We start from the raw sequence: 25,776 nt of genomic DNA, 5'->3' as shown, positions 1-25,776 counted from the left end.
GCTGTCCTCCTCAGTGAGGTGGGGCAGCATGCAAGTGCTAATTGTCTCCTGCAACCAGGAACCCTAATACCACATGAATACATCTAATGAGCCTGGGTGCTGCACTAATTGTATACCTGGGGGACAGGGGACTTTCCAAAGGCATTTAGGAAATTAGAGTCTAGTATTCATTTCATTATTTTATCTTATTTCCCTACACTTTTTGCTGCCTTCTCGATGTAACAGTATGAGAAGGTGCTGCACTCAGTATTATTAAAGCTCAGGAGCTGGTGCTGCTGTTTCAAGAGGCATCTCCTGCACAGCACGCAGATGCAGCTGGAAGCTTCCCATCTCGAGGGACACTAGGAAGAACAGATTAAGCTGTAATCTAGATAACAAGGCCCAAGCAGTGCTCCTGAAACAAACACTGACAACTCACTTTGCACGTTGCAAAGGGAAGAGATAAAAAGCAAAGCACCAACGCAGTGCATGCTGAGGCTGCAGTACAGAACAGCAATGAAAGCAAGCTCTTAACTGAGGAGCTAACACTGCCTGCTACTGTACATATACTGAAACACACTGCAGGAGAGTGAGAGCACTTAGCAGTTAAAACCTTCGTGAAACAAAGGATCAATAGGGAATGCGTGGGGGAGGGGAAGAAATTATGAAACCAAAACACCAATTAAGAAGCATATGAGTTTATGTAGAATCCTGCCACACAATACTTTGACAGCAATTCAGAGTGACTGAATGAAGAAAATGGAACTGATACATTAATTTTCTTAAAGCAATGCATGTCAGTTGAAGCATATATAATCTGAACAGTTTTATTGTAGGAATAGTCACTGTGCACACTCAAAAGAATGAACAAAACAGATGGGAGGTGGAAGATGTACCATCAGAACCCTACACGGCCTAGCAGTACGTCCTTTTCCATAATGTCATATCCTGTCTAGCCAGGACGCTAACAGGAGTTAAATATTTTCTAAAACCCACCAACATGGGGAACTAAGAGGTAGAGATTTAGGAAAAAAAAAACTCTTACATGATCTAGGGAAATAAAAATGAAACACAAAGAAACCCACATAGCAACATATTATTACAAAAGCTGCAAAAATTGGGGAAACTGCAATACTAAAAGCAGTCTAAGAACAAAAGAAAGCGGATTATGACGTGGCAGCACACAAACTAACCTGCTAGAGGAAGAATTCCTCAGCATTCCTAAAACTGCATCTGGAATACCATAAAGTAATAATGACAACCATGAGCTGGGGGGGGGGGGGGGAAACAGGAAGACAAACGGGAGCATTTCAAGAGATTACAACAAAGGCATAATTTAGAAGATAGGATTTGCAAGCCAGGGAAAAACATTAAAAAGAAAATTGGTTACTTGCTTTTTTAAGTCATTAAAATAAGGTGAAGCCGTTAGCTCAAGTAGATTTAGTTATTGAGAAGTCCACATGTCAGGTTAACTATGAAAAGTTATCCAGGATAGCTTGCACACTGCTCAAATATGACAGGGGTTTAAGAGCAACAAGCAGACTTTTTACAAGTATGCACTGAATTTGAGAAAGACGCTTGGAGCACAAGCTAGTTGAGTTCAGCCCTTAAGCAATTACATGGAATTGTTACAAGTCAACAGTAAGTGGTTTATAAAATGTAATTTTATTTCATGTTACTTTGCTGTTACAGAGGGCATAACATTTTCACAAGGCTTTTTTGGGACTACAATTCATGATTAGCAACACACAATAGTGGTCCGAACTCTCTAAGTAACAATCACTGGACAAACTTGACACCTTCTCACATGTGCACAAACCTGCATGGAAAAGTACTAAATTTTATACTCGGACATGTGAACTTCAATTGGTTTTCCCATTCCAGTGTATTAAGAAATGACATGCACTTTAGTCTGCCAAAAAGCACTGCCTGTACTCCGGCAGTAACATGCTGCTTCTAATACATAGTAAAGTGAATACCAGAGCTACAAAGGCAGGAGTGTAAGTGAACTTTTATTGGGAAGGGATATAAACTTAAACAGCAGCAACTGAAGATTAAGAGTAGCCCCTGTTTTCAAACACACAAGCTCCTGTCTTACATTACACAGGAAGCAATTCAATTTGTAAATCTTCAAGCTACAAATGCTCAACTTGATCTGGACCAATACTTCCATATCTCTACTGAAAAATACACAGTAGCATGTGAAAGTCAATTATGGAAAGGAAAACCTGCAGAATAAGGTGGGAATGTGGAGAATTAAAAGCTATGTGGAACACTCTTTAGTTGCAATTAACTACATTTTCATATCTTACTGTAATATAAAACACAGTCAACTGGCAGGAACTGGTTCAGATTTGTTTTTAAATACCAGGTACACTTTAGTCCGCTACATAAGTGTTTGGAAGTTACTTATGTTTATATGAAATGAAGCTATTAATACTTTTCTACAGCAGTAACCGCACACCAGGAAGGCCAGGACAAACACAAATCAAGGAATGGAGTTTTCCCAAAGCTGCAGTGTGAAAAGACTATAAATTGATTTCCATACACATGGATGGGTTTTCTTTGCTATAGGAAATCCAAGTGGAGCTATAAGGAATGGAGACGTGTAAAAAGGTTTCTTGAGAAGGAAAGGGAGAATGACACCCCACGTGCAGTTTAGTTTTCTGCACCTTCTGCAGCATCACATTCTTCTCCTGCGCTGTCTGATGTCCATAACTAGAAAGAAAAGAAAAACAGCATCAGCTTCCAGAAGCAGAGCTTTTATTTCCAGAAGGAGATAACTATTACACAGAAATAAGCAATCACATTTAAGGCAAAGGACCGATGCACTGGAGCTGCACAACCCTGACTTCCAGTACTTGCTTGTGGAGAGGTAATTGGAAACATTTCCCCATGCAGCAGGCACAATCAGCTGTGCCCCTCAGGTATTAAAGGCAGAGTGGATTGTGAAGCCCAGACTCCCGTACTTAGTAACGAGCTACACTGTTATCCTGAGATCACTCAACATCAGCTTCGGGAGTAACACTAATTTAAAAAGCAGGGCTAGATCCTAAAGTGAAGATCACCATTTTGGTGACTGAGACAAAGCATTTTACAGTGCTAATAAAGCCATTTCTACTGAAGAAATATAAGAAAGTTACAAATCTTGCTGCAACTTTAAGTGCAGGGAATATTCACAGAGAGGATATTCTCTATAAAAATTACCTTAGTTGCATATATGAAGAGCCTAAAGGTTCCATTAGGTGCTTTTCTTAGAGCTAATCCTTACAACATACACTCAAAAATTAACTCATCATTAGTACACTGTAGTTCCACACCTTTTGTTTTAATGAAAAATGTCAGGAAAATGCATTAAGGTAGGCTACACTGGATATACAACAGGAAAGACATCTCAGTTCTGGGGTAGTGATCACAGGGCTTTAGTAAGAACCTCTATACACATCATGGACCACTATTTTTGTACTCCTCGTCCTATTTTGCATGTTAAAATAGACAAATGCACCTTCCCCTGATCCTTTCCAAGGCCACCAAGAAATGAAGAATATGAACAATCCAAGCTGTCATTCTGCATGGGGTTGATGACATCATAACTGAGTTTTAATGCAGCATAAGTTGAAAATATAATGGGGTAAACAGCCTGAATTAACTGCCACGTTTTGTGCCAAATAATGTTTCTATTTCATGACAAACTGGTTCTAAGCAACTTGATTACAGAACTGACCACACATAGAAAGCGAACTTACTGTTAGGTTGTCTCTAAGTAACTGCATGATGAGAGTACTGTCTTTGTATGAGTCTTCGTTCAGTGTATCAAGTTCTGCAATGGCCTCATCAAACGCCTGCAACAATTAAGCCATCTTTATCTACTGACCAATCACTAAAAAACAGAAGCTAAATTTATCAGTATAGGCAGCTTATTTTTTTTTAATCCAAAAAAGTAACATTAGAAATTAGTGACCTGGTACTAGAAACAGGCACAAAGGCACCAGAAGCTTGATGTGCTGCTTCAGATTTAAATACAGACAGCTTCACACCTTTAATTCCACCATCAACACAAGCTTGGAAACTTGATTAATAGGATAATTGCCTGCATGAACACTAAGAAATAATCATTCAGATCATTTTAAGCATAAACAATCTTCTAGTGCCCCTGCAAGCACAAAAAACTGAAAAACAACTTACTGTCTTGGCCAGTGTGCAGGCAAGCTCCGGATTGTTGAGAATCTCATAATAAAATACAGAGAAGTTAAGAGCTAGACCCAAGCGAATCGGATGTGTCGGCTGCATCTCCTTCTTGCTGATATCAAATGCCTCCTGGTAAGCTCCCTGTGAGTTTTCTATTGTCTCTGTTAAAAGAACACAAAATATTTAGGTACTAGTTAGTTTATTCATTAAAGACACTGCCCTTAGCAGGAACAGTCCTCCACTTAGGTCTGCTCTTAGTGAAGCTACACTTTGTTAAATCATTTTAGGTAGAGTTAACACACTGGCACACCACAGGGGGCAGATGAAGGTACTACAAAGACAGATAAACCTATGAAGTTAGTAAACACAGACACTGAAAATTACTACAGTACCTCTGCTCGACTTACGAATGTACAACCTCTGACACAATACAATCTTCAGGTATTAAAAAAGAAAATAATTACTTTTTCTACAGAGCTCTCTTTACACAGGATGGACACACACGTTTGAGTTGGGTGTGTAGCTTTAAGATGGCAAACAGTTTGCATGGACCTATCTCTTTTTGGAGGAAGTCTAGAAGGCGTGTACTCCATAGTTCTGAAAAACTAAGTGTCTGCCTTCAAAAACGGGTGGAGAGAATTAGGAAGTCAAGATAAAAAACAAGGTCATGCCTAGATTAATTCAGAGAAATCCCACATTGTAAAGAGGTCAAGAGGCCAAAGGAGATACATTTGGAATGCTGCACATGGTCTGGTCAAGACTGTCTTCTGGAAGACAACCAAAGGGCCAAAGTAACCCTGAATGCCTCTGCTGAAGCCCCAGTAACAACAGTGCTAACTAAAATCTGCTGAGTGTTCAAGAAACCTGTAACACGCAAAGCTTTCCAATGTTTACAGTGTAATGAGCACTAATGGTCTATACTTGATTTGCTGAGAACAAGAAAAAAAGGCAAAAAAATCTAGTTAATGCAGGAAACTGACTCACATATTAGAGACACTTTGAAAAAGCCAAGCACAATGTGCGTACGTGGTGATGCATGTAACACAAGCTCCTGGCACGGAAAGCAACAAAATCCACTAGTAAGGTTATCAATCAGTCCTTCTCCCACAGCAACAACCTGTGGCAGCACATAGTATCACTTTACGTGCAGTCTTTTCAGCTAAGATATGCTGGTATTTCTCTGCTTAGAGAAGCCCAGAGATTTGTAGCTGTTGCTTGAGACAAAAATTCAGATCAGAGCATCTTTGTGAAAACCAAAGACAAGTTGCACGTGCCGAACTCAGACCTGCTGCTGTCATTAGAATAAGGGGAAGGACTACAAATTTCAGAAAGCAACTAAAGAATGCAAGATTTTAATTCTGTTTTCTGTGTTTTCACCTTCCAATTTCAATATTTTCAAGGCCTTTCATCTCCCTTCTTTACCACCGCGTTGTTCTAGAACTGGCTTCTGTTTCTTACACAGAAAGGCATCCTTAACTTATGCCATACTGTGACTTCTAACATCACAACAGAGCCTGGGCGCCTTGCAAGACAGTTCTGTTATTTACTTGAGAACATCCTCTGAGCAGAGTTAAAATACTGCAAGAGCTTTCTGAGGTACTCAGGACCACCTCTGCATGTGTTCTAACTGCATTCTTGGGATGCCCAATATCAAATGACTGCCAGGCTGTGAAGTTTTCCAGGCCTTTGCTGCTGGGTCCAGAAGGGCAAACTGAAATTATTGGGATGACATTACCTCTGTTAACATCAACAGCTTCTAAGGAAGCTTGCACTTTTCTCCACAGCATACTGAACTACTAGTGTTGTTACTTATTTAAAATCTTAGTTGAACGGCTACAATGAAGACTACTTCACATTTAAATGCTTAAAATTATAGATAAGCATAACACAGTCACAGAGTAAAAAAAAAATATCACTGAGCACTGCTCTCTCTTCATCACCAACTCCACCACAGTCAGAAACATAAACGAAGACATCAAGTGTGTTTCCAGACCCACACCTAGCTGTTTCCCAAACACTGAATATCAGACAGCCATCCAGAAGTATAGGGCAGACGGTAAGAACACCAGCCAAAATTTCCCACATACTGTGTTAAAGCCTATTCACAATTTTACCCTCTGTCTGTAAAAACAATGGGAGATTCTCAGCTCAAACCTCGTCCTTCCCACACTGCTAACTTCCACATAAATTCAGGGTAAGAAACTGATGCATGTAGTTCACTTTTCTCTCCCCCACAGCTCAAAACTGACATTCATTAGCTAACAAAGACAAAGGACCAAAAGGCACCCACGTTTTCTGTCATCGCCACAGGCAACTTCAGCAAGGTACCGGAAGTAGTCTCCCTTCATCTTCAGGTAGAATACCTTGCTCTCTGGATTAGTTGCATTAGCTATTAAATATTTGTCCAACAGCTCCTGGAAAAAAAAAAGAGAGAAGCAGACATCAGCATGCTATAAACACTGTTTCAACTAAGTTAAATTTATTTCTTCTCTCCAGCACCTTTAGATAGGCTTCAAATGTTAGCGACAAATTAAGGGCAAAAACAAAAATCAAAAGATGAAAGAGCATTTTAGATAGACTGAACAAACTGTGCAAACACACAACGCTAGATGCTATTAAAATCAGTTGTGTCAGCCATCTGATCAGACTGCAGAAAAAGTAACAGGAAACTTCAGGACTGAGTTTCGTTTCAGAATACACACTTCTCATTTGAAAAGCATCACTTCAAAGAAGTAAGCTTTTACCAGAAAAACGAAACATTATGCAATAATTGCCAAACCTTTTTATAAGAACTCATCCTGCTTTACAGGAAAAAAGCACGAGGAGTAACTGTGCAGCATTCTGTGTAAATTGGATTCATGAGACTCGCTGTAAAGGATCTGCAACCCACCCATCCAAGGCAGCTACAGGTCTGCACCCATCCAGTTGGCAGCCAGCCTCATCAGACAGCAGCACTGGGAGCTGGTACAGCCAGATCCTCCTGGCCAGCACCATCCTGAATTGCTGCTCACTTGCTCACACAGCTCTTCTTCCCTTGAGGCCTTGACAAATTGAAGGGCTGGGCAATCACCAACCACATGAAGCTTAACAACAAGTGCTGGATTTTGCACCTAGGAAAAGGCAGCTCTGGCTATGCGTACAGACTGGGGTATGAGAGGCCGGAGTGCATACAACCTGCAGGAAGGGATCTGGGAATTCTGGCTGACAGCAAGAGGAATGTGAGCCAACAGTGTGCCCCGACAGCCCATAGGGCCAGCCTGACCCTGGGCTGCACAGGACTCAGCATAGCCGCTGAGAGAAGGGAGGCTGCTCTGCACCTCCTGCACTGGGTGCAGGCGAGGGACACGGTACACCAAGGGCATACAAGTGTGTCCAAAGGAAGACAAAGACAGGGGGCTGGAGGGCAATAAATACATGTTGTGGTTGAGACCCTTCGGTGTACTCAGCCCACAGCAGAGGAGCTGAGGAAAAGAAACAGAGAAAGCCTTGTGGTGGCTGCAGCTCCTCACAGGGAGCAGAGGGGCAGCGCTGAGCTCTGCTCTGTGTGACAGTGACAGGGCCCGAGGGAATGGCATGGAGCTGTGCTGGGGAGGGGCAGCTGGGGTCAGGGGCAGGGTCTGCACCAGAGGGCAGTGGGCATGGCACAGGCTGCCTGGGGCAGTGGGCACTCCCAAGTGCTGGAGTTCAGGGAGCATTTGGGCACCACACTCAGACACAGGTTTGCAGACCTCCAGGGAAGATAAGTTTCTTTTCCAGACTGTGAGCACCCCTAGCCCTTCCATGGTAGGGGTGAGGAGGAGGTTTGGATTTGCAGCCAGCCATGGCAGTATTTTGCTCTCAGGTGCTTCAGAGAGATGATGGGGAGAATGTTTCCTGTCTTTCCTGACCCCTCAGTAGCCACACTTTCTGGAGTTTACAGAAGTTGCCAGTAAGATCCAACACTCAAGCCCCAAAGTACTCAGAACAACTTCACACTAAGAATTTAAGTGATAAAGATCTGTGTTTAGTTACTTGGAAAATTATCAGGTCATAAAAACTGCAGAAAGCTGAACTCCAAGCTGCTACAGAAGTAATGTTCAAGTGAATTTTAGATTCAAACATTCTTCTTCCAGTGCCTACTCCCACAGCATTATCACTACCTACCAGCAACCCACCTGCAAGAGCTTACTCATCCCAAATCCTCTGAGGTGTCTGCTGGTAATTATTCTGCCATTTGTAGCAGGGCACTTCCAGCTGGGTGAAAAAATGCCTTCTAAGCTTCTACAGAGTGTTCTTACCACAGATGTAACATCACAATACAGTCCACTTTGTAAATCCCTCCCAATATCCTCCTACCACTGCATTAGGGAACAGTGAAGAGCTGGAAGTGCTCCTACTTACAAGTCCTGGGGACACAGCAGCAAGTGTAAGGTGGTACCTGGTACCTGCCCTCCTTCCACTTACCAAACCAGAAACAGACATTTTTAGGACTTGTCATGTTAGAAGAAAGACTACCAAAGACTAGACACTGCCTAATATGGCATATAAACCACTCAAAAAAACCCCTTCTTCCTTCACATAGTGAAGTATGAAGGGCTTGCACAAATATTTTAAATAGCACACCTCAATGGTGTTATGGAAGCAACAGCAAAGCCTTAGATATGTTTCAAAACAAGAATTAAGACAGAGTAGGCAGGTGGGTAATAAAATCACATTAATACTGCTATCTTGCATGAGTCACTCACATTACAATAACTTATTCGCACCCTACAGGTTTCTGCAAGGAGAAAAACTTCACATTTCAGCTCTGCATAGGTATTTTCCTGGTGCTCTTCTCAGATGGATGTCTGTGCCAGCCATGATGGCACGATGCTACACAAAACAGTCTCTAAGTCTCAGATGGCAATGCAGTAACCTCAAGTACAAGGAAGAAGTTCTAAAGAAACTTCTCAAAAATGAGAAAGTTGACTCTTAACACACCTATGCTTAGAAAGGTTCCTTAAACTGGTCAGGAAAACTTAATCTCTGAAGGACGTTCTAAGGCTGGGACTAACTTAAGCAGGAGAGATCCAATTTATACGGTAAATAAGTTCTTCCTCATGTTCAGACACAGCTTCCTACATTCCAGTGCTGTGCCTGCCTCCTGCCCTATGGCTGAGCACCACCTCACAAAGAAACATCAGGCTGTTGTAGGCAGCTCCATTTGGAGGGGATCAGATGGTCCAATCAGCCCATCAGATCCATTCTGCTGCTCTTGTAAGTTAGCAAGGTTGACTTAAAAAGAGCTTTAGAGTAGTTCCAAGGGGGAAAAGGGATAAAAACCAGGCTTCTTAATAGTAAGCCATGAGATGGCAGGACAACAGCTGGGGAAACCATGTGCTGGTGATAGCTTTCACTCTGTTCCACCACATACTGAGTCTGGAACACCAGTGCATGCAGGAATCAATGCGAGGAAAAATAAGCTTTGTGTAAGTTCCTGCTAATGTCCACGAAAATCCAGAAGGTAACCTTTTCCTCCTAAGCTCCAGGAGGAAAAAGAAAGCATACAGACTTTGGAAGAAAGGCCAGAAACACAGGAGGACTACTGAAACACTTCACCACCATATGGAAAAAATTCATGCAGCCATGGCTCAGTTGGAGTTGAAGCTGTTAATACTGTGTTGGATAACGCAGCTTTTTAATTACTTTGGTTTGTTATTTAAAGAAGCAGAGACTTTCAGTGCCTTCTTCTGCTGTCTTCAATAGCAATAACAGGCTGAAAGACAACAGCTGCAGGAGGGGTAAGCAGGCACTGAACTTGTAGAGGACTTGCTGCTGCACACAGGTCTATGGGACATGATGACATTCATCCTAAGGTACTGAAGTACCATAAGCTTTCTCTCAGTTATTTGTCAACAGTATGAGTGTTCGGCCTTGCCTGAGCTGCAGGGAGTGAAAAAATGGGCTCAGGCCACATATAAAATATAATTCTTTTTTTTTTTTTAATGGGAACATTAAAAATAGAACAAAAACCATAAAATGAGTAGGATGTTTGGTCTTGTTCCTGAGAAACTCATGTCTCAGTCTGGTTCGACAGCAGTGGCTGCAATTCTTGGCGAGTTCTCTAGGTGCAGGATGGGCTATGCTGGGCTGCGTGCAGCTTGAGCACTGGGCACAGCTGGTCAACCGTGTGCGGAAACTGCAGAGGCTCCAGTCAGCTGGAAGCTGGCAAATGTTACTCCCATTTTCAAGGAAAGCAGAAAAGAAGACTGGTAATTATAGGTCTGTCAGTTTCGCTTCAGTGTCTGGTAAAATTATGGAGAGTTAGTCAAAGACACTTGAAAGACAGGGCAGTCATCGGACAAAACTAACATAGGTTCATGAGGCCTTACTAACTTACTATCCTTCCATAACAAACATACCTGCCCAGTGGCTGTGGGGTTTCAGAAGGGCTTCTGAAAACATCTCTCACAGTATCCTCCTGGACAAAGCATACAGTGCATAGCTGGACACATACACAGTACAATGGGCTGAAGGGCCCGGCTCCAAGTTGCAGTTAATGAGGTTACATCAGGATGCTGGCCCAACACTACTGGGGTTCTCCAGAGCTCAATTTTAGGGCCAGTTCTTCTCAGTGTTTTTGTCAATGACCCACACAACGGAGCTGAACGCACACTAAGTTGGCACACGTTAAATTAGGAGGAGCTGTTGATTCTCCTGAGGGTAGGGAGGCACTGAGATGCCAGACATGCAGTGTGTCAGTGCATCCTCCAAGTGTTGCCTGCCATGATTCTGTGCAGAAGACTCAGAAAAATACCAAAATAAGTTAACGTTTGGAATGAACTGCAGCTTTTCTTCTGTTGGCAAAGAGCAAGCTACACACACTGCTTTATTTCCTAGGTGCTCCTCAGGTGGAGGAGTGGGGCTGTCCAGACAGCAGCTCCAACTCAAAGCTCATCTCTGATTTAGGGCCTCCTAAATCATCATCACATCACATGATAAGAGAACTGCACCTCTATCAGTGAGTGAAGCACATTTGTTCTGCATTTGTGCATCTTTTTTTTTTCTAAAGTAGACTTCAATAGAACAAGATTTTGTGTTTATCAGTCATGTAGGTAGAAGAGAATGCAAACAGACCAAGTAGAGCTAATTTAGCTAACCAGACTATCTCTCAAATCTGTAATGCATTTGGCACTTAGTGAGCCATTCATCTCAAGACATCATCATTATCATGTCCTATAAATGGAAAATGCTGGTGGGGCAGTGAGAGCTGACAGAGGCACAGTAACAGGCAAGAAAACTCCAGATGTCCTACAACCATTCCCCATTTGGGTTTTTCTGCCTTCCCATCAGACAGCAATCAGTCACAGAACGTCATGTGAAATATGAGCTTAATAGTAACTGAAATGAAAATGGGCAGTCTAAACAACAAGGGAGATCTCAGCCACCTCAAAATTTGCTGTGGTAAATTTTACTAGAAAACAGAGCCTGGCACTCCTGGATGTACGACCCCAGCAGGTTTGTCAAAACATCAGACTGCCATTCTGATTCACACAGAGCAAACATGCCCACTGCTTTTTTTTTTTTAAATCTGTGGGGGCATGAGGCAGGTTAGAGAAATATATGCAACAAAATACAGCTGCCATCATCATTAAGACCCATTCTTAGTATCTTCTAAAGAACCAGTAATTACCTGTTCTAGCAAGTGAAACATACCTGAGATGCTTCCTTGAAAAGCCACATGATATTCGAGTCCTTTGCTGCTGGCTTGCCCTGCTGCTGAGTGACTCTCCAAACCACAAGCAGGATGAAGCAGCAGGAATCAAGAGTCTGTTCTCAAACCAGACCACTCATTTCAGGATGACTGCATGAGAATAGGTTTGCACTGTGACAAATCTGTGGTTGGTATCTGCTGCCTCCTGTACACCAACATGCTATTCTCCAGCTGCACACTGGCCTTCCTGCACTATGACAGGATTTCCCCTCTCCCTTCCCATTAGCACTGCTTACGTATCTCAATTCACTTCTACGTTTGCAGAGTGCCACTTTCCCTCCTATTATCATCACATTCCCATAGACAATATTCTTACTGCCCTCCCACCCCCCTCACCAAAGGAAGGCTTTTTTTTACTGATTTCCTGAAGGGATGCCAGCAACATGGCTCCTGGAGCAGATTCATAGCTGCCTGAAGGGGCCGTGGGAAGCTGGCTAGGAGCCCATGAACAACCCACTTGCTCCCCCTTGAAAGCTGAATTTTGTTGTGATACCCTCCCTCAACCACTGGCACACTTATTCCTTTACATGCCAAAGAAGAAACTATATTTCAAGCGCCTTCTTGGATTCTTCTGATTCTCCCTTAGCCCTCTCCCAGCCTAGAAGCCATACCACTACTTTCCCTCAACCCTCACTGTTTAAGCAGCAACAATGGTGAGCACGTAGTCACAGTATCAGACCACTGCAACTAGACTGAGCCAGAAACATTACACCTAATTCATCTGCTCTCATCACTTCCTTATCATTATGCTTTATAAACAGCAAGCCCTGAAGGAATATACCAGCCATGTATTCATTTGGAGGACCTGATAGAGACAGAGAAGCTCCATAAAGACACAGGTCCTTCATATTTGTTGTGTGTGCATCCAGACCCTACAATTCATGAAGCAGCTGCACTCCACACTGCTTTCTGCTGCCCCCTTTTCAGCAAAACCAAGCCCCCTCCTCATAGTCTGAGGGTATCTTTGATGACAAGCTCAACTTAGGGTATCAAGTTCAACCTCAACACATACGAAATACCTTCTGCACAACTTAGCTTTTTTTTTTTTAAATGTATTTTACTTGGGAGGCAGAGAAATAATACCTCTATCTGATCTGTGCTGCTTTCTCTTCCCATGAATTTGGCTATAATGAATCTTGACAGCAAAGATGACTTCTAAGAAGATTTTTAAGAAACAGCTTCAGCACTAAGTTGATAGCTGCCTTCAGCACCTGCACCAATACTGTATTTGCTTTTCTTCCTGAATTCCATTAACGTAAGTCTTTGCATATGTGTCATTGCCATTAAGTCATATCTACATTCTTCACATTTACCAGTTTAATACCAAAGGATGAACATGAACCAGGTCAACTCCAAAGACTACCCACTTTTGGGTTTTGGGCAGTGCTGCATGGAGTTGGAGCCTGTGATACTTGTGGGACCCTTCCAACTCAGGTACTTCTAGGATTACAAGTAGCTCAAGGTCTATTTTTCAAAGCACGCCAAAGTTCTCAAGTACTCCAGAAGGTCTCAATGTTGCAAACCAAACTCCTAATTTGAAACATTGACATCGCTCATTCCTCAACACTGGGGACAGGTTAAGGTCACGCAGCACCAAGTTATTTAAGTTGTGCCACTTAAGACTCAATCACTTTGGGTTTTATATTTGTCACCAAATTCAATTGGCCCTACATTACTTACACTCCATCAGGGAAAAATACAGAATCAGTCAATATCAAGATCAAGCATCACAAGCAGCAATGTTTGCCTGCAGTCTGCTTCCAGGAACATCAAGTGCACAAACTGCCATCTCATCTTCTGGAGGAAGTGTGCTTGCATTCAAAATCCCCGGCACTGAGTTTTGAGAATAAAGTAGTAATAAAGTCTGATTTTTCAACTCAGACTGTTCCAGCAACATTCTCGTGCCTAAGGCCTTGGCATCTAACTTCAAGTTATTTAAAACAGCTCATTCTGTTGCTGTGCCATCTTTTGGGCATAGAATTGTGTTATTCTTTAAAAGCAAACATAATAGCTGGTGGGGAAGCAATTTGGATTTGCAGGTTCTAGTGATCAAGGATAAAATCTCACACTAGGCTTTCCCTAGCATGACCAATGAATAAAAAAAAGGGCATCAGCAGAAAGGAATTTTCATTAGGATTTCTCCTTGATAGAAAAAGAAACAAATCAGTATCTATGTGAACAGTATTAAATATGTTGTCCCAGCACCAAGACAGAAGTTCAGTGACACGGAATAAAAAGAGGTGAGCTCCCTGAACTTCAGCTTCTCACGGGCTCTGCTGTCCAAACGCTCATCAGCCCTGCCACAGGAGGTGCTCTTCAGCTGTTATTTCTCTTGAAGAGACTATGTTCAGTATGATCACCCTTGCCAGGCATTCCTCCTCTTCTGATGCTGAATGCTCTATATTTTCAACTGTTATTTCCAAGCTCTGAAGCTAACCACCAGAACACATCACATAGGTGAGAGCAGCTCTAATTAGCTAAATGCTGTACTTGCTTGCAACAGCACACACAACGGTCACACCCCTCCAAGGCCAACAGCTACACCTAAGCAAAGAATCAAACACACATATGCTCACAGTGCACATCAGAACTCTTTTGCAGAAAGTTAACTCATTGCTCCAAACGTGCGTTCAAGGTCACGCTCAATCTCATCTGGAAAACAAGCAGCTTAAATCCAACAGATACTCCACACAAAGCGTGCAACCCTACCTAAATTCAGCCAGGCCTACAGCATACAAAATACTCGAGACAAAGGAATTTTCCCAGCAGCTTCTGGAACTCCATCACGTTCCCATACGATGATACCTATAAGCAGATACAGGGAACTGGTTTCCACCAACCACAGTTAAAGATGAGAAGCTGGTGAGATGGTTCAGACTAACATATGACCAATTTACTCCTTTAAGACAATTATCACCTGCAAGTCCAAACAGCCTGAATATTACGTGTTCCAAACACCTGACGTATGCTCAGAGCTTTCAGGAAGGCTTGCACTCACATACAACTGCCTGCTTTAATCATCTAGTAAACGGGTATTAAGAGTCCCTGACTATTTCAAGTCCCAGTCAGTCATTCCAAAGTCCACAGAATGACTCACTGCAACCTAGGTGTGTTTAAACATTCAGCAGTTGTTTTCTTGACAGGAAAGGGAGAGTCCCTGCTGCAGCACCAGGATCACTTTACTTTCAAAACTAATTCAGCAGAAGTAAGCGCTTCATCCTCTGGAATCAAGCACTCAGCATCACCTCCTTTGGGGAGAGCACTGAACAGCTTTCATGCAGACCTCCTAAGACATTTGTATTTCAGTTTATATAGAACAAAACACGTGTGTGCCTTTCCAGTAATGGCATGACCTTACAAGACAACCTGACAAAGCAAGCACCCGGGCATAGAAACAGAGAGGGTGACCTAATTCATCTTTTCCACTGAGTTCTGAGCAGTTGTCTAGCTAGTTTTAATAACTGGCAGTCTGTATTTAGGACTGGCCCTGAACAATCTGGAATCCCACTTAGCAGATGCACTGGGAGCTTCAGCTGCAGCACATCTGCCCGCACTATTCTCACCTGGGGCAGAGATCAATTTCATCTAGCATTAGCATTCCATGCTTACATTAGTCCCAACACAAGAAGTTCTGTGGTCCCCAAAGAACTACGTAAGCCAGGAACTCTAAGCACGGAAATGCAAGTTCACCTTTCTATAGATTTTCATCAGACAAAACCAACTATCCAGCAAAAGCCAAAGCTTTACTTCAAGATTTTATGAAAGAGGTCTGCAGTTTGACAGTTTTTTCCTGCCAAACCTAGAAATGAATTTCCAAAAAAAAAAAAAAAAAAAAAAAAAAATTTTTTTCAATAATTGCATTTTCTGATTAAATAATGGTTATACAGCACAGCCAAAGCTCTCAGGAAAGGTTATCTTTTTTTTTTTTTTTTTTTTTTTACATGGACAGGTTAATTTCCAATTGATTAGCAGCTTTCTTTCATAACTACATTTTCCAGATTTCCCAATATATTCCAGTGTCATTTTCCCCTTAGTAAACCTAAGTTAAACAAATCCTCCCCTTCAGGACCCTAACTACCTAGAACTCTCCTCCTGGGTGCTTCATTTGCAATCTTCCACATTGATGAAAAACAGCCCAAGCCCAAATTTGCACTTCAAAATTACCGACATGTTTTGCAGCTACAGAAGTCCTGAAGACCCTGAGATACAAGGCCAGCAAGACTGAAAGTGAACCACAGCACAAGGAGCGACACAAGGTTTAATGGCAGCTGCTCTTGTGCAGCCAACTTCTTTTTAAAGCCAAGCTTTTGTGATGTCAAATGAACTCTGCACAACAGCTTTTTGACCGTTTTACTTAGTTCATCTCTGCACTCTGTTTAGCAGCCCTACATCAGAGGCTTGCTACCACTGACAGACAGAAATAGATTTTCACATGCTTCCCTCTCTCTCAGTGCTCAGGGCTGCTCGAAGAGCCTTTTGTACTTCTCTACTTCATGGTAACTTCAAGGAGGGACTGCTATATGCTTTTTTATTTAGTGCACTAAGAGTATGCCAGTAATTTGTTATCCTCCACCCAGACAATCTTAAGCTCTTGAAGTCTAACCTCTAAGATACGAGAACTAAACACCAGCATTCCAGATAACCTCACTGTAACAAGTTCTTACAGTACCAAACTCAGGGTTGGCTTCCTAAGTGCCCACCTACCTACTACCACTTCAAACCTCTGCTTACAAGAATTTTGCAGCATTCATTCAACATCAAAACTTCCTGAAGAAGTTTTATCCAGAAAACATGATGGTGTCAGCCTGGTAAAACTCTATGTAGTGCATTTAAAACATTTAGCACCAGAGCAAACAGCTTCCTGATTTCAGAGTGTAACATGACTCCTACATCCATAGGAATTAAAGGCTGGAATAAAGATGAAGACTTTCATCAATGTTAGGAATTGGTACAACACACCTTTACTTCACTCCTTTTACATAACAAAAAAAAGCACAAGCAAAACCACAGGTAATTCAGGACTTCCTGCTTTACAGGCCTCCTGTGTTGTGGTGGGTGTGCAGAGCTGCTAGATATGGAATTATTTCCAGTGCCTGGTACGGCTGCAGAGCCCAGTTCACATGAACTGCCACTCCAACGCTGAATGAACAAGACTTAGAAGGCAGATGTATGCTCAGCCGCAGCTTCCTGGCAAACAAATGATGAGGATGAACCTGTAAGCATCAGACCACTGAACAACATGGAGCTGTATGAAATTAAGCACTGCATGTGTTCAAGAATAGTCTTAAGTTACCTTAGCTGGTCAGCCCTTGATTGAATTAGACTCGTGTTTACTGCTAAGTACAAAAGCATTTAAACACTGCAGTAACATCTAGGGTCAGCAAGCCCATTGTTCTCAAAGAGAGAAACTGCAACAACAAAAGAAGTGAGATTTACAGAACTAAGAGAACACAGATCATTAACAAACACCTCTGCCTAGCAGAACTAAGGAGAAGAAAATATCTCCATCACTGCTTTAACATCCTCTCCTCCCACCTCCAGCTGTCCTCCTCACCCTCTGAAAATGTGGTATTCCATTCCTGAGACCAGAGCACCAGGCTTCTGCCCCCATGCAGAAATTAGCAGAAACCTGTGGCTTTCACAATGTGCTAGCCAACCCCAATTTGTATTTATTCCCTCACAAAGATATAAACCACTCAGAGCCCTCAAGCTCTAGGATGTCCCTTCAAGTTCTATTTCTTCAACATATAGACTTCTACTCTTCATTTCAAAAAGGCATCTATTCCACAACTATCTGCTGTCACTCTCTGCTCACCTGCTGGACAGAAAAAATGCCTGCCTGCGAGTGATTTAGAAGAAGCTGTTACATGTCACTGCCTCAGCAGAGAAAAAAAGCAACGGTGTCTTTGTTAGCTTGCAAGTACATCCCATTTTCTCAGGGCCACCACACCAATAAAAGACCTCCACTAAATCTAATAATTGTTGATGTACAAGTGCACTTGGGTGCTTTAATAGGCTTTACTACAACCATGCTAGTTAATCTATAGCTTAACCTAATTAAAATATGGATTTGACACTGGAGATGGATGAAGCCTTGGCTGCCCTACTCTCAGCAGCTGGGTCACCTGCATTAGTCTTCTGGTTTCCTATTCCCAATTACTTCACACCCTGCTTCTCACAGAACGCTCAGGATAGGTCCCTCAGAGCCACCAGCAGCCACAACTTTGCAGAAGTGCTGGTGATCACTTCTTGAACTTCTAAGACCAGACAAGCCTCAAGCCAATGCTTTTCCACCTTCCACAGACGTTTATGAACCTCATTCTCAGCTTCACCTCAAGATTTAGATATCTGCATATATCAAATCAGTGATCTAAACTCACCCCTGCAGCTTCTAAAAAGGGAAGTAAGACTGCATGCACAAATACAGAGAGACAAGCTTCCAGGACCTCAAACAGAACGCTTTGCTGCCACTCATCCTGTATCCTTCACCACTCTGCATACATTTCAGTAGGTCAGCATCCAGTTGGGTGGGTGGTATGCTGCAAGTGATGACCGCACAGGAGGGAGGCCTCAGCCACCACCCTGCACTATTTTCATTGTGCTCCAGCAGATCTGTCACTCCAAGAACCTCCACGCATTGCAGGACTGAAAGTTGTGGGAACTCAGAAATGGATTAAGTTTTCCTTGCAAGAAAATGTGTACTGCTCCAGCAGCAGATGCTAGTGAAGGGCAAAACAAAAAACCCAATACAAATTTTTAAAAAATAAGTGATACAAATTTGACTAAGTTAAATATAAAATTCATAATCTGAACTTACATTTAAAACAGTCTTTAATGCTAACTCCACAACTGTGGATTTGCCAAGAAGTACTGTTCCCAGCCTAAGGCCTGGCTCCATGCCATGGAGTAGCTGCTTTTTAGCCCGTTACTTACAGCGTGGGTAAGTCAACAGCATTTGCTTCAGTGTAAAGATGGCAAAAAAAATTACGTGAGGCACTGCTAGCTACTGTCAGGACAGCTAATACAAGTCCCAAAGTACTGTTAATTAAAAATGTTATTGTTACACTGTTAATGTATCTGATCTTCAGATTAAAGCTGCATCTTACACAACTCCCAGTGTCTGAATACTCTAACATGCCTTTATTCAGATGCCAGTCTCACCTCTGCAATGCAATTCCTGTGTGAACTTAGGGGGTTCATTTAGAATAGGAAAGCAATAAGGAACTAGTTTTGTTCACATAGCAGCACCAAGCTGATACTCACTGAACCTATCAGATGCTTTGAGCAACCTGATCTAGAGGGAGCATCCCTCCCTATTTGCAGGAGCACTGAAACCAGATGATCTTGAAGGTCCCTTCCAACTCAAATCCCTCTATCCTTCTACGATGCCTACATGTACAACTAAAAAAAAAAATCAGGATTTCATTTTCAGGCCAGATATAACAGCACTGGAAAACAGGGTTATGTTCAAAGCTTATTTACCATTTGACATCAGATATTTTAGTTGAAGTCAGGAATCAATTTGCTTCTGCACAAAACCACCAACTTCACTTACAATGAAATGATGAATTTGTTGGAGAAGCAGTGTTTTCTAATAGGTATTTTTCAATGGTGGTTGGTTTTTCTCTTTTTTTTTTTTAGTTAATAGATTAGCTCTAGAACAAGATCCACAGAAGGAATAAACCCAGAAGGACAGAGATTTTACCCTCAGTATTTACTGTTTCTTACACAAAGCAGAAGTATTAACACAGTTGCAGTCTGAAGGGGAGGGGGAGGAGGAAGGAAGGAAAGGGGAGCTGGCAAAAGCAATATGCTACACCACGCTTTCAGAAATGAATGCTGCAATCTCACAGAAGATCAAACATTTACAAGCATCCTCTCAACCTGAAGGCACTAATAACTGAACTAAGGTACAACCCTCCTATTCGAGACTACTTCATTACAGGTATTACCACAGGGTACAGAAAAGTACCACAAACACAAGTAACATTACCTATAGTCCATTTTTCAAATTCCCAGATGCATGCTCTCATTCCTAAAAATACCTGACATGGTGCAATGGAAAACTGCTTGTGGAATACATCCTAAAGAGACATTTGGAAAGAAGAGAGAAACCTCACATATCTAAGTCTTCTGCAGTAACTTAAGAAGCGGATTAGAGCAACTGTTTGCATTTCAGCTAGAGCCATGAGGACGTAACCACCACCATACTGCTGTTTCAATGTCTTAACAGCTTAAACCACTACCTCTTAGCAACTCTTAAACCACAAGCAAGCTGTCATCAAAACTCCACCTCTACTGCTCCATGAAGGGCTCAAAATCACACGGGGACCTAGACACAGCCCATATGCTGAGCTACCAAATACACGTGGGAAAAAATGCTGCAGATGCACGTGGAAAGTGAAGTGCTTTCCAGTCAAGCACTGGCATCCTGCTTCCCGTTATACCAGTTCCCCCCCAGGGAGCTAGAACATAATGCAAGTTATCGATGTGCAAAGGGACTGAGTTTATGAAACCCAGCAGCTTAATCCGTACACTCAAGACAAGTTTCACTTAAAGGTCACCCTCCTGGAAAATGCAAAGAACCTCGAGTCACAGCCTGATAGCACACACTGCACGTTCAAAGTGTCTTACATTATGTCGCTGGTCACATGAAAATCATTACTGCTTCCATCTATTCTATCCTATCCGGCATCCCAGCCTTGAAATCACTCTCTGAATGTGGAATGAACATGAACTTTGCTCTCAGAGTGTATGGAGGGGCGAGGGAGAAAGAAAAAAAGCGTAAAGATACCAATCTATTTCTTTATTTTATAAACAAAAAGGTTTCCAGAACCATTTGGACCATAATTCCTAAGGAGAAATTCAACATCAGTTCTCTCTGTTACCAAATAATTAAGCAATCAATGCAAGAATAAAGTGTGCTGGTATACATTTCAAATACAGTTTTTCACACACATTGTTTGACAAATCTACCACTTCTTCACTGAAGAGTCACTTTCATTTGGAAGACCAGTCACTAAATCAGCAGATGAGAAGGGCTCGGACCACATCTGCTCCTACTTGGACAGCAGACCATTCAACACTTCCACTGCTTGGCACGAGATGGACTCTCTCAGATCATAACACAGCCACTGACAGGGTACACCCATCAAATATTTAGTAATGCAGAGGTACATTTTCATATATCTTTACATATACAGATGTGCACATGAATATATGCATCAACATGATCTTGGATGTTTCTACTCTTGTGATGTTTGAGTCCTTATCAAACCACAGTGCCTTATCTAATTGTTTTGAGGCACTCTTTCCAGGAATGGAATCATTGTGGATTCAGTGCTGGTGACTTAATCAGCAATTGGTAGTATTCTGTAATGCTTGCACACAGGTATTTCTACAAGAGCAGATACATTTCACCTTGAAAAGCTGTGCCATACCAGTAATAAAAAAAAAAACTTTTGAAAAAAAACCTGTTAGTGGTATGACTAACGGCAGCCACTCCACCCAGTGCATCCACCCTTGCTAATTCCAAATACTCCAGATGACAAGCAACCTTTCCATACTATTTGCCAGCAGTTGTTTCAGTTTAGCTGCCTTCCCAGAACTGAAAAAGCATCACCAAAGTTCAGATTCAAGGATCTGAAGACGTGAAAGCAGACACCACAGCATTAGTACCTAAGAAATTACCACTCAAAGATGAAGGAATCAAAAGCTCTTTGTGGCTCAGCTTTAGGAAACCATCCTTTGTAGTGCCTGCACATTGTGAGTTTCAACTCTGCTGCTGACTCACAGGGCAGAGCAGCAGTGGGCAGATGAAGAAGGAAAGAAGCAGAGCAAAATGTAACTGCGCATGGCACTCAACAGAGAGTTTAAGCACGAAGGCCTGCAGCAGGTAACAGTCATCTCCCAGCAGAGGAGGCACACCTTCGCCAGCGGGGTGGAACTGGGCAGGCATGCTCATCTGAAGGTTTCTGTCTTCACTTCCTGCAGCCTTCCAGGCAAGAAGGATGAAGCTGCCAACCAGGCTGTGGCTGTTAATAGAGGAAATGGACTAGAATGCAGAGAAGAAGACGGCAGGCAGGTGGAGCTTGCTTTCCCTACACTAGAGGTTCGTGGTCACTGCTGTACACCATTTGATACAAGTGGAATAATTTCAGTACAGCCACTGATTAATATGGCTTGCCAATTTACCATCCAGAGGCATCCAACCCCCCCCTCCCCAGAGAAACACAAGCTCCTTGTTAAGATGGCACAGCACGGGATTTTACTCATTACCTCCCCTTAGGATCCGTATATCAAGGAGAAGGACAGAGGTAGATTAAGAAGTCTGAAGACTAAGCTCGATGCTCAGGTCTCGAGAAGCATGTTCCAAAGAGAATCCAAAGGAGATTCAGAGATACCACAATAGGATTAGTACTGACACCCTAATTTCAGCAACAATCTTTTCACAGGAAACAAGACTCAAGCACCATTTTCACAAAGCTGAAGCGTTTGCAAATCAACTATAGGCATAACTGTGGAAACAAGTTTTTCTGGAAGATGAGGACTCTTAAACGCACTAAGAAATTGACTCAGTTCACTAATGCATTTTCAAGTTATTTTCAAGCAAAGGTGACTCATTTTAGAAAAAGCCTTGAACTTGTAGTAATAAACTAATCTAGGTGGCAGCATGCAATGAAGCACATACATATTTTCAACACAATCCAAAGAAGCACCCTTATACACGAGCCAGAACACTTAACAAGATGCAAATTCTGTCACTTCCAAACCTATCATCTTTAAACTCAGGTCTCCTAACCCAATTCAGGATATGCTTAAATCAAAAACTGTTTATTTCCTTGCTCACTTCCTTTCTCATGCTTGCAATACTAGAGATCAAAAATGCATAGCTTAACCACTGAAGATTACATGCCACACCATTACCACTGCACCACACACACACGCTTCCTGCATCCTGAATACCCTGACACCCAGAATAGGGTCACATGCCTTCCATGCTGCTGACATAGGTCTGTGGTGCTCCTCTGCCACTGTGATACCACTTCACTATCAACAGCATCTGGAATTCTGCTCCTGGCACAGAAATTTATTCCTGGGCTTTGAAACATGCTCAGGTGCACTATACCCATCATAGAATATCCTGCTTTCAAACCTCAGTTGTGTATTAGTTCAAAATTACTGTAAATTCACTTTAAACAACCCCAACAAATCAACTTGAGTATGACAAAGCCAACCTACCTGTTTCCTAGTTTCAATGAAGAAATCTTACTTTATAAAAATCATACCATATATCTAAGAAAGAAAACCTAAAATCATCCCTTAAAGTCTCTAAAAAGTATTTCCTCACATGAAGCAGTAAATCAAATGAACGTCATTAATTTAAATGCATTTAAGAAGTTACTAGCTCCAACCTTAAGAAATAAATGGCTCTAATTTTCTTCTCAGCTTACCTTATGAAGATGAGTTTACTAACCACAGCACCAACAGGCATGAGCCTGAATTCTCTGCATCTGTGCTCAGTTAGTGCAGTACTGCACACAGGTCACTCCATCAAACACGCACCTCAAACATGCTCAAATACAGCTGAGCTTATCTCAAATACCTCCGCACATCCAGCACCCACAGCAAAGTGCAGAGAGGATTTTCTGCCTCACAGCAACCCATGTAGCAGCTGCAGAAGTTACTGCACTGACTTCCCCCATCCCACCATTAATACTTCACATATTCCCCAGTCAAGCTCCCAGCCTTACTCCTCAAAACAGCAGCACACAGCTTCTCTCAACAAGACAGAGGAAAAGGAAAGCCCCCACTCACCAGCACAGTGGTGCAGATGGACCTGAGCTCGGACTCCACCTTCTCCCTATAGTCCTTGATAAGCTGCATCTTCTTGTCGCTGGTGTCTGTCTTTTGCTCGATGCTGGAGATAACCCTCCAGGCAGAGCGTCTCCCCCCCACCACATTCTTGTAGGCCACAGAGAGCAAGTTGCGCTCCTCGTTGGACAGCTCGGCCCCCTGCTCAGTCACCGCCTTCATGCAGGTGGCCATGTCATCGTAGCGCTCGGCCTGCTCCGCCAGTTTGGCTTTCTGGATCAACTCGGTCTTATCCATGGTGGCCGGCGGCGGGGCGAGGGCAGTGTCGTAGCAAAGGCAGGAGAAGCTGGGGACGTCACGCTGCCAGCGAGAGAACGCACCTCAGAGCCTGCCAGGGAGAGGACAGCAACCGTGACTCCGGGAGGCAACGCTGAACAATGCGTCCTTGCAGCCCCTTACCGGCACTGCTGGGAGCTCCCAACCCCACATGCGGCCCACGGCGCGGCACTGGCACTCCTCCCACCCTTGGTGCCGCTCCCGGGGCTCGCACTGAGGGAGCGGTGGCTCAGAAGCCCAACCAGAGATGGGACGCAGCTCCGGCCAAGGGGTAAAGGCCCGAGGTCCGAGCGCGGGGAAGGTGCATCTGAGCACCAGAGCGACCTCGCGTCTTCACCCCGCGCGCCCCGTCCGAACACAGTGAAGCGCAGCGTAACGGGGACGTACAGGAGGCGCCCCAGCTCCCAGGCAGCCCGGGGCCTTCCCCACGTGGCCTCACCCCGCAGCGCAGGGCCGGAGAACGGCGCGTTACGCGATGCTTAAGAAGAAAGAAAGGAGTGCGGCGCGCTCGGCCCTGAGGCCGCAGCGCAGCGGGGCGGGAAACGAAGCCAGGGCCGGGCGCGGCCCCGCGGGCAGCTCGGGCCGCTTCGCCTCCTGGCGGCGGGGCACGGCGGGAGCGGCCCCGGGACGGAGGCATTGGACAGACGGCCCACGTTCTCGGACAAGAGCGCCGCGGCCGTCGATGGGTGGGGTCGGGGCCGCGGTGAGGGCGGGGGCCCGGCGGCTCCACGGCGGCCGCGTCCCCGGGGACGACGGGGCAGGGAGGAACCGAGGCGAGAAGCGGAGAGGAAGCCCCGCGGGTACGAAATGGCGGCGCCTCCCGCCGCCCGCGGCCGCCGAACGCTCCGCGCCGCGCTCACAAAATGGAGGACGCGGCGCCGAGGCGAGGCGGGGCCCGGCGGCCGCCGGAGGGACGCGGCGCCGCGCTCACCTGAGTCCGCTGCGCTAGGCCGGGCCGCGGGCGGCACCCGATCGGCTGCGCCTCGCTCGGGGCTGTGGCGGAGAGAAAGAGCCGCTCCCGTCGCGGGCGAGAGCCAGCGCTAAAGGGCGTTGGCACGGGCAAGCCTACCCGCTGCTCGGCCCGCGCCCACGCGGCCAATCGCGGCCTCGCCTGCGAGCCCAGCCCCGCCCCTCCGCGCCCCGACAGCCAATCCGAGGGCGGCGCGCCGCCGCGGGGGCGAGCGCAGGCAGGGCACAAGCTCGGTTGGCCCGTGGGCTGCGGCTGGGGCCACGGGGTTTCCTCCAATTAGATCCAGGGTGAGATGACGTCACTGTCGCCATGGCGATACTGCTACAACCCCCCCTCCCCCTCCTTCCCCACCAACTCCGCTCTGCTCGCCCTCCCCCGGCAGCCCGGGCTCGGCCGCGGCGCGGGAGCGGCGAGCGGGGATCGGAGGCGGTGCGTGTGCGGACGGGGAGGGGCGGATGGGGAGGGGCACTGTGGCGCCGGTGGGCTGCGCAGGGCGGGCTCGGTGCTCGGGGCCGGGCGCTCTGCCGAGGGGAGACTGTAAGAACAGAGAGCGGCCTTGCGCCTTTGTCACTGCGCCCGGCAGCACGGCGCGCCCGCGGGAAGCTCTGGAAGCCCTCACCTTGGCTTCCAGCATCGCCAAATTTAGTCATGTCCGCGCAGCATCCCGGCAGATGAGCGCTCTGAGTCACCTCGGGGTGTTGTCTCAGCTCCCAGCGCTGCTGTCTGTGTTTAGATGGGGATGCGGTGATGCACGCGG

General features: G+C 44.5%; 1 protein-coding gene across 1 annotated transcript; it reads right to left on the bottom strand.

Moving 5' to 3' along the window:
• Positions 1 to 1,625: 1,625 nt before the first annotated feature.
• YWHAQ (tyrosine 3-monooxygenase/tryptophan 5-monooxygenase activation protein theta) lies at positions 1,626 to 25,096 on the bottom strand. The gene is made up of 6 exons (XM_065730734.1): positions 24,981 to 25,096; positions 23,717 to 24,101; positions 6,458 to 6,581; positions 4,165 to 4,328; positions 3,726 to 3,821; positions 1,626 to 2,697 (listed from the first exon to the last, which is right to left on the bottom strand). The coding sequence occupies exons 2-6, from the start codon at positions 24,008 to 24,010 to the stop codon at positions 2,638 to 2,640; spliced, it is 738 nt and encodes a 245-aa protein (XP_065586806.1). The 5' UTR covers positions 24,011 to 24,101; positions 24,981 to 25,096; the 3' UTR covers positions 1,626 to 2,637.
• Between the last annotated feature and the right edge of the window lie 680 nt (positions 25,097 to 25,776).

The sequence above is a fragment of the Cyrtonyx montezumae genome, unplaced genomic scaffold (genome assembly GCF_038088225.1).
Source record: "Cyrtonyx montezumae isolate F1298 unplaced genomic scaffold, pur_monq_1.0 scaffold_13, whole genome shotgun sequence".
Taxonomy (NCBI): Eukaryota; Metazoa; Chordata; class Aves; order Galliformes; family Odontophoridae; genus Cyrtonyx; species Cyrtonyx montezumae.
The sequence above is the reverse complement of the archived record's forward strand: the minus strand, read 5'-3'. Positions and strand labels throughout refer to the sequence as shown.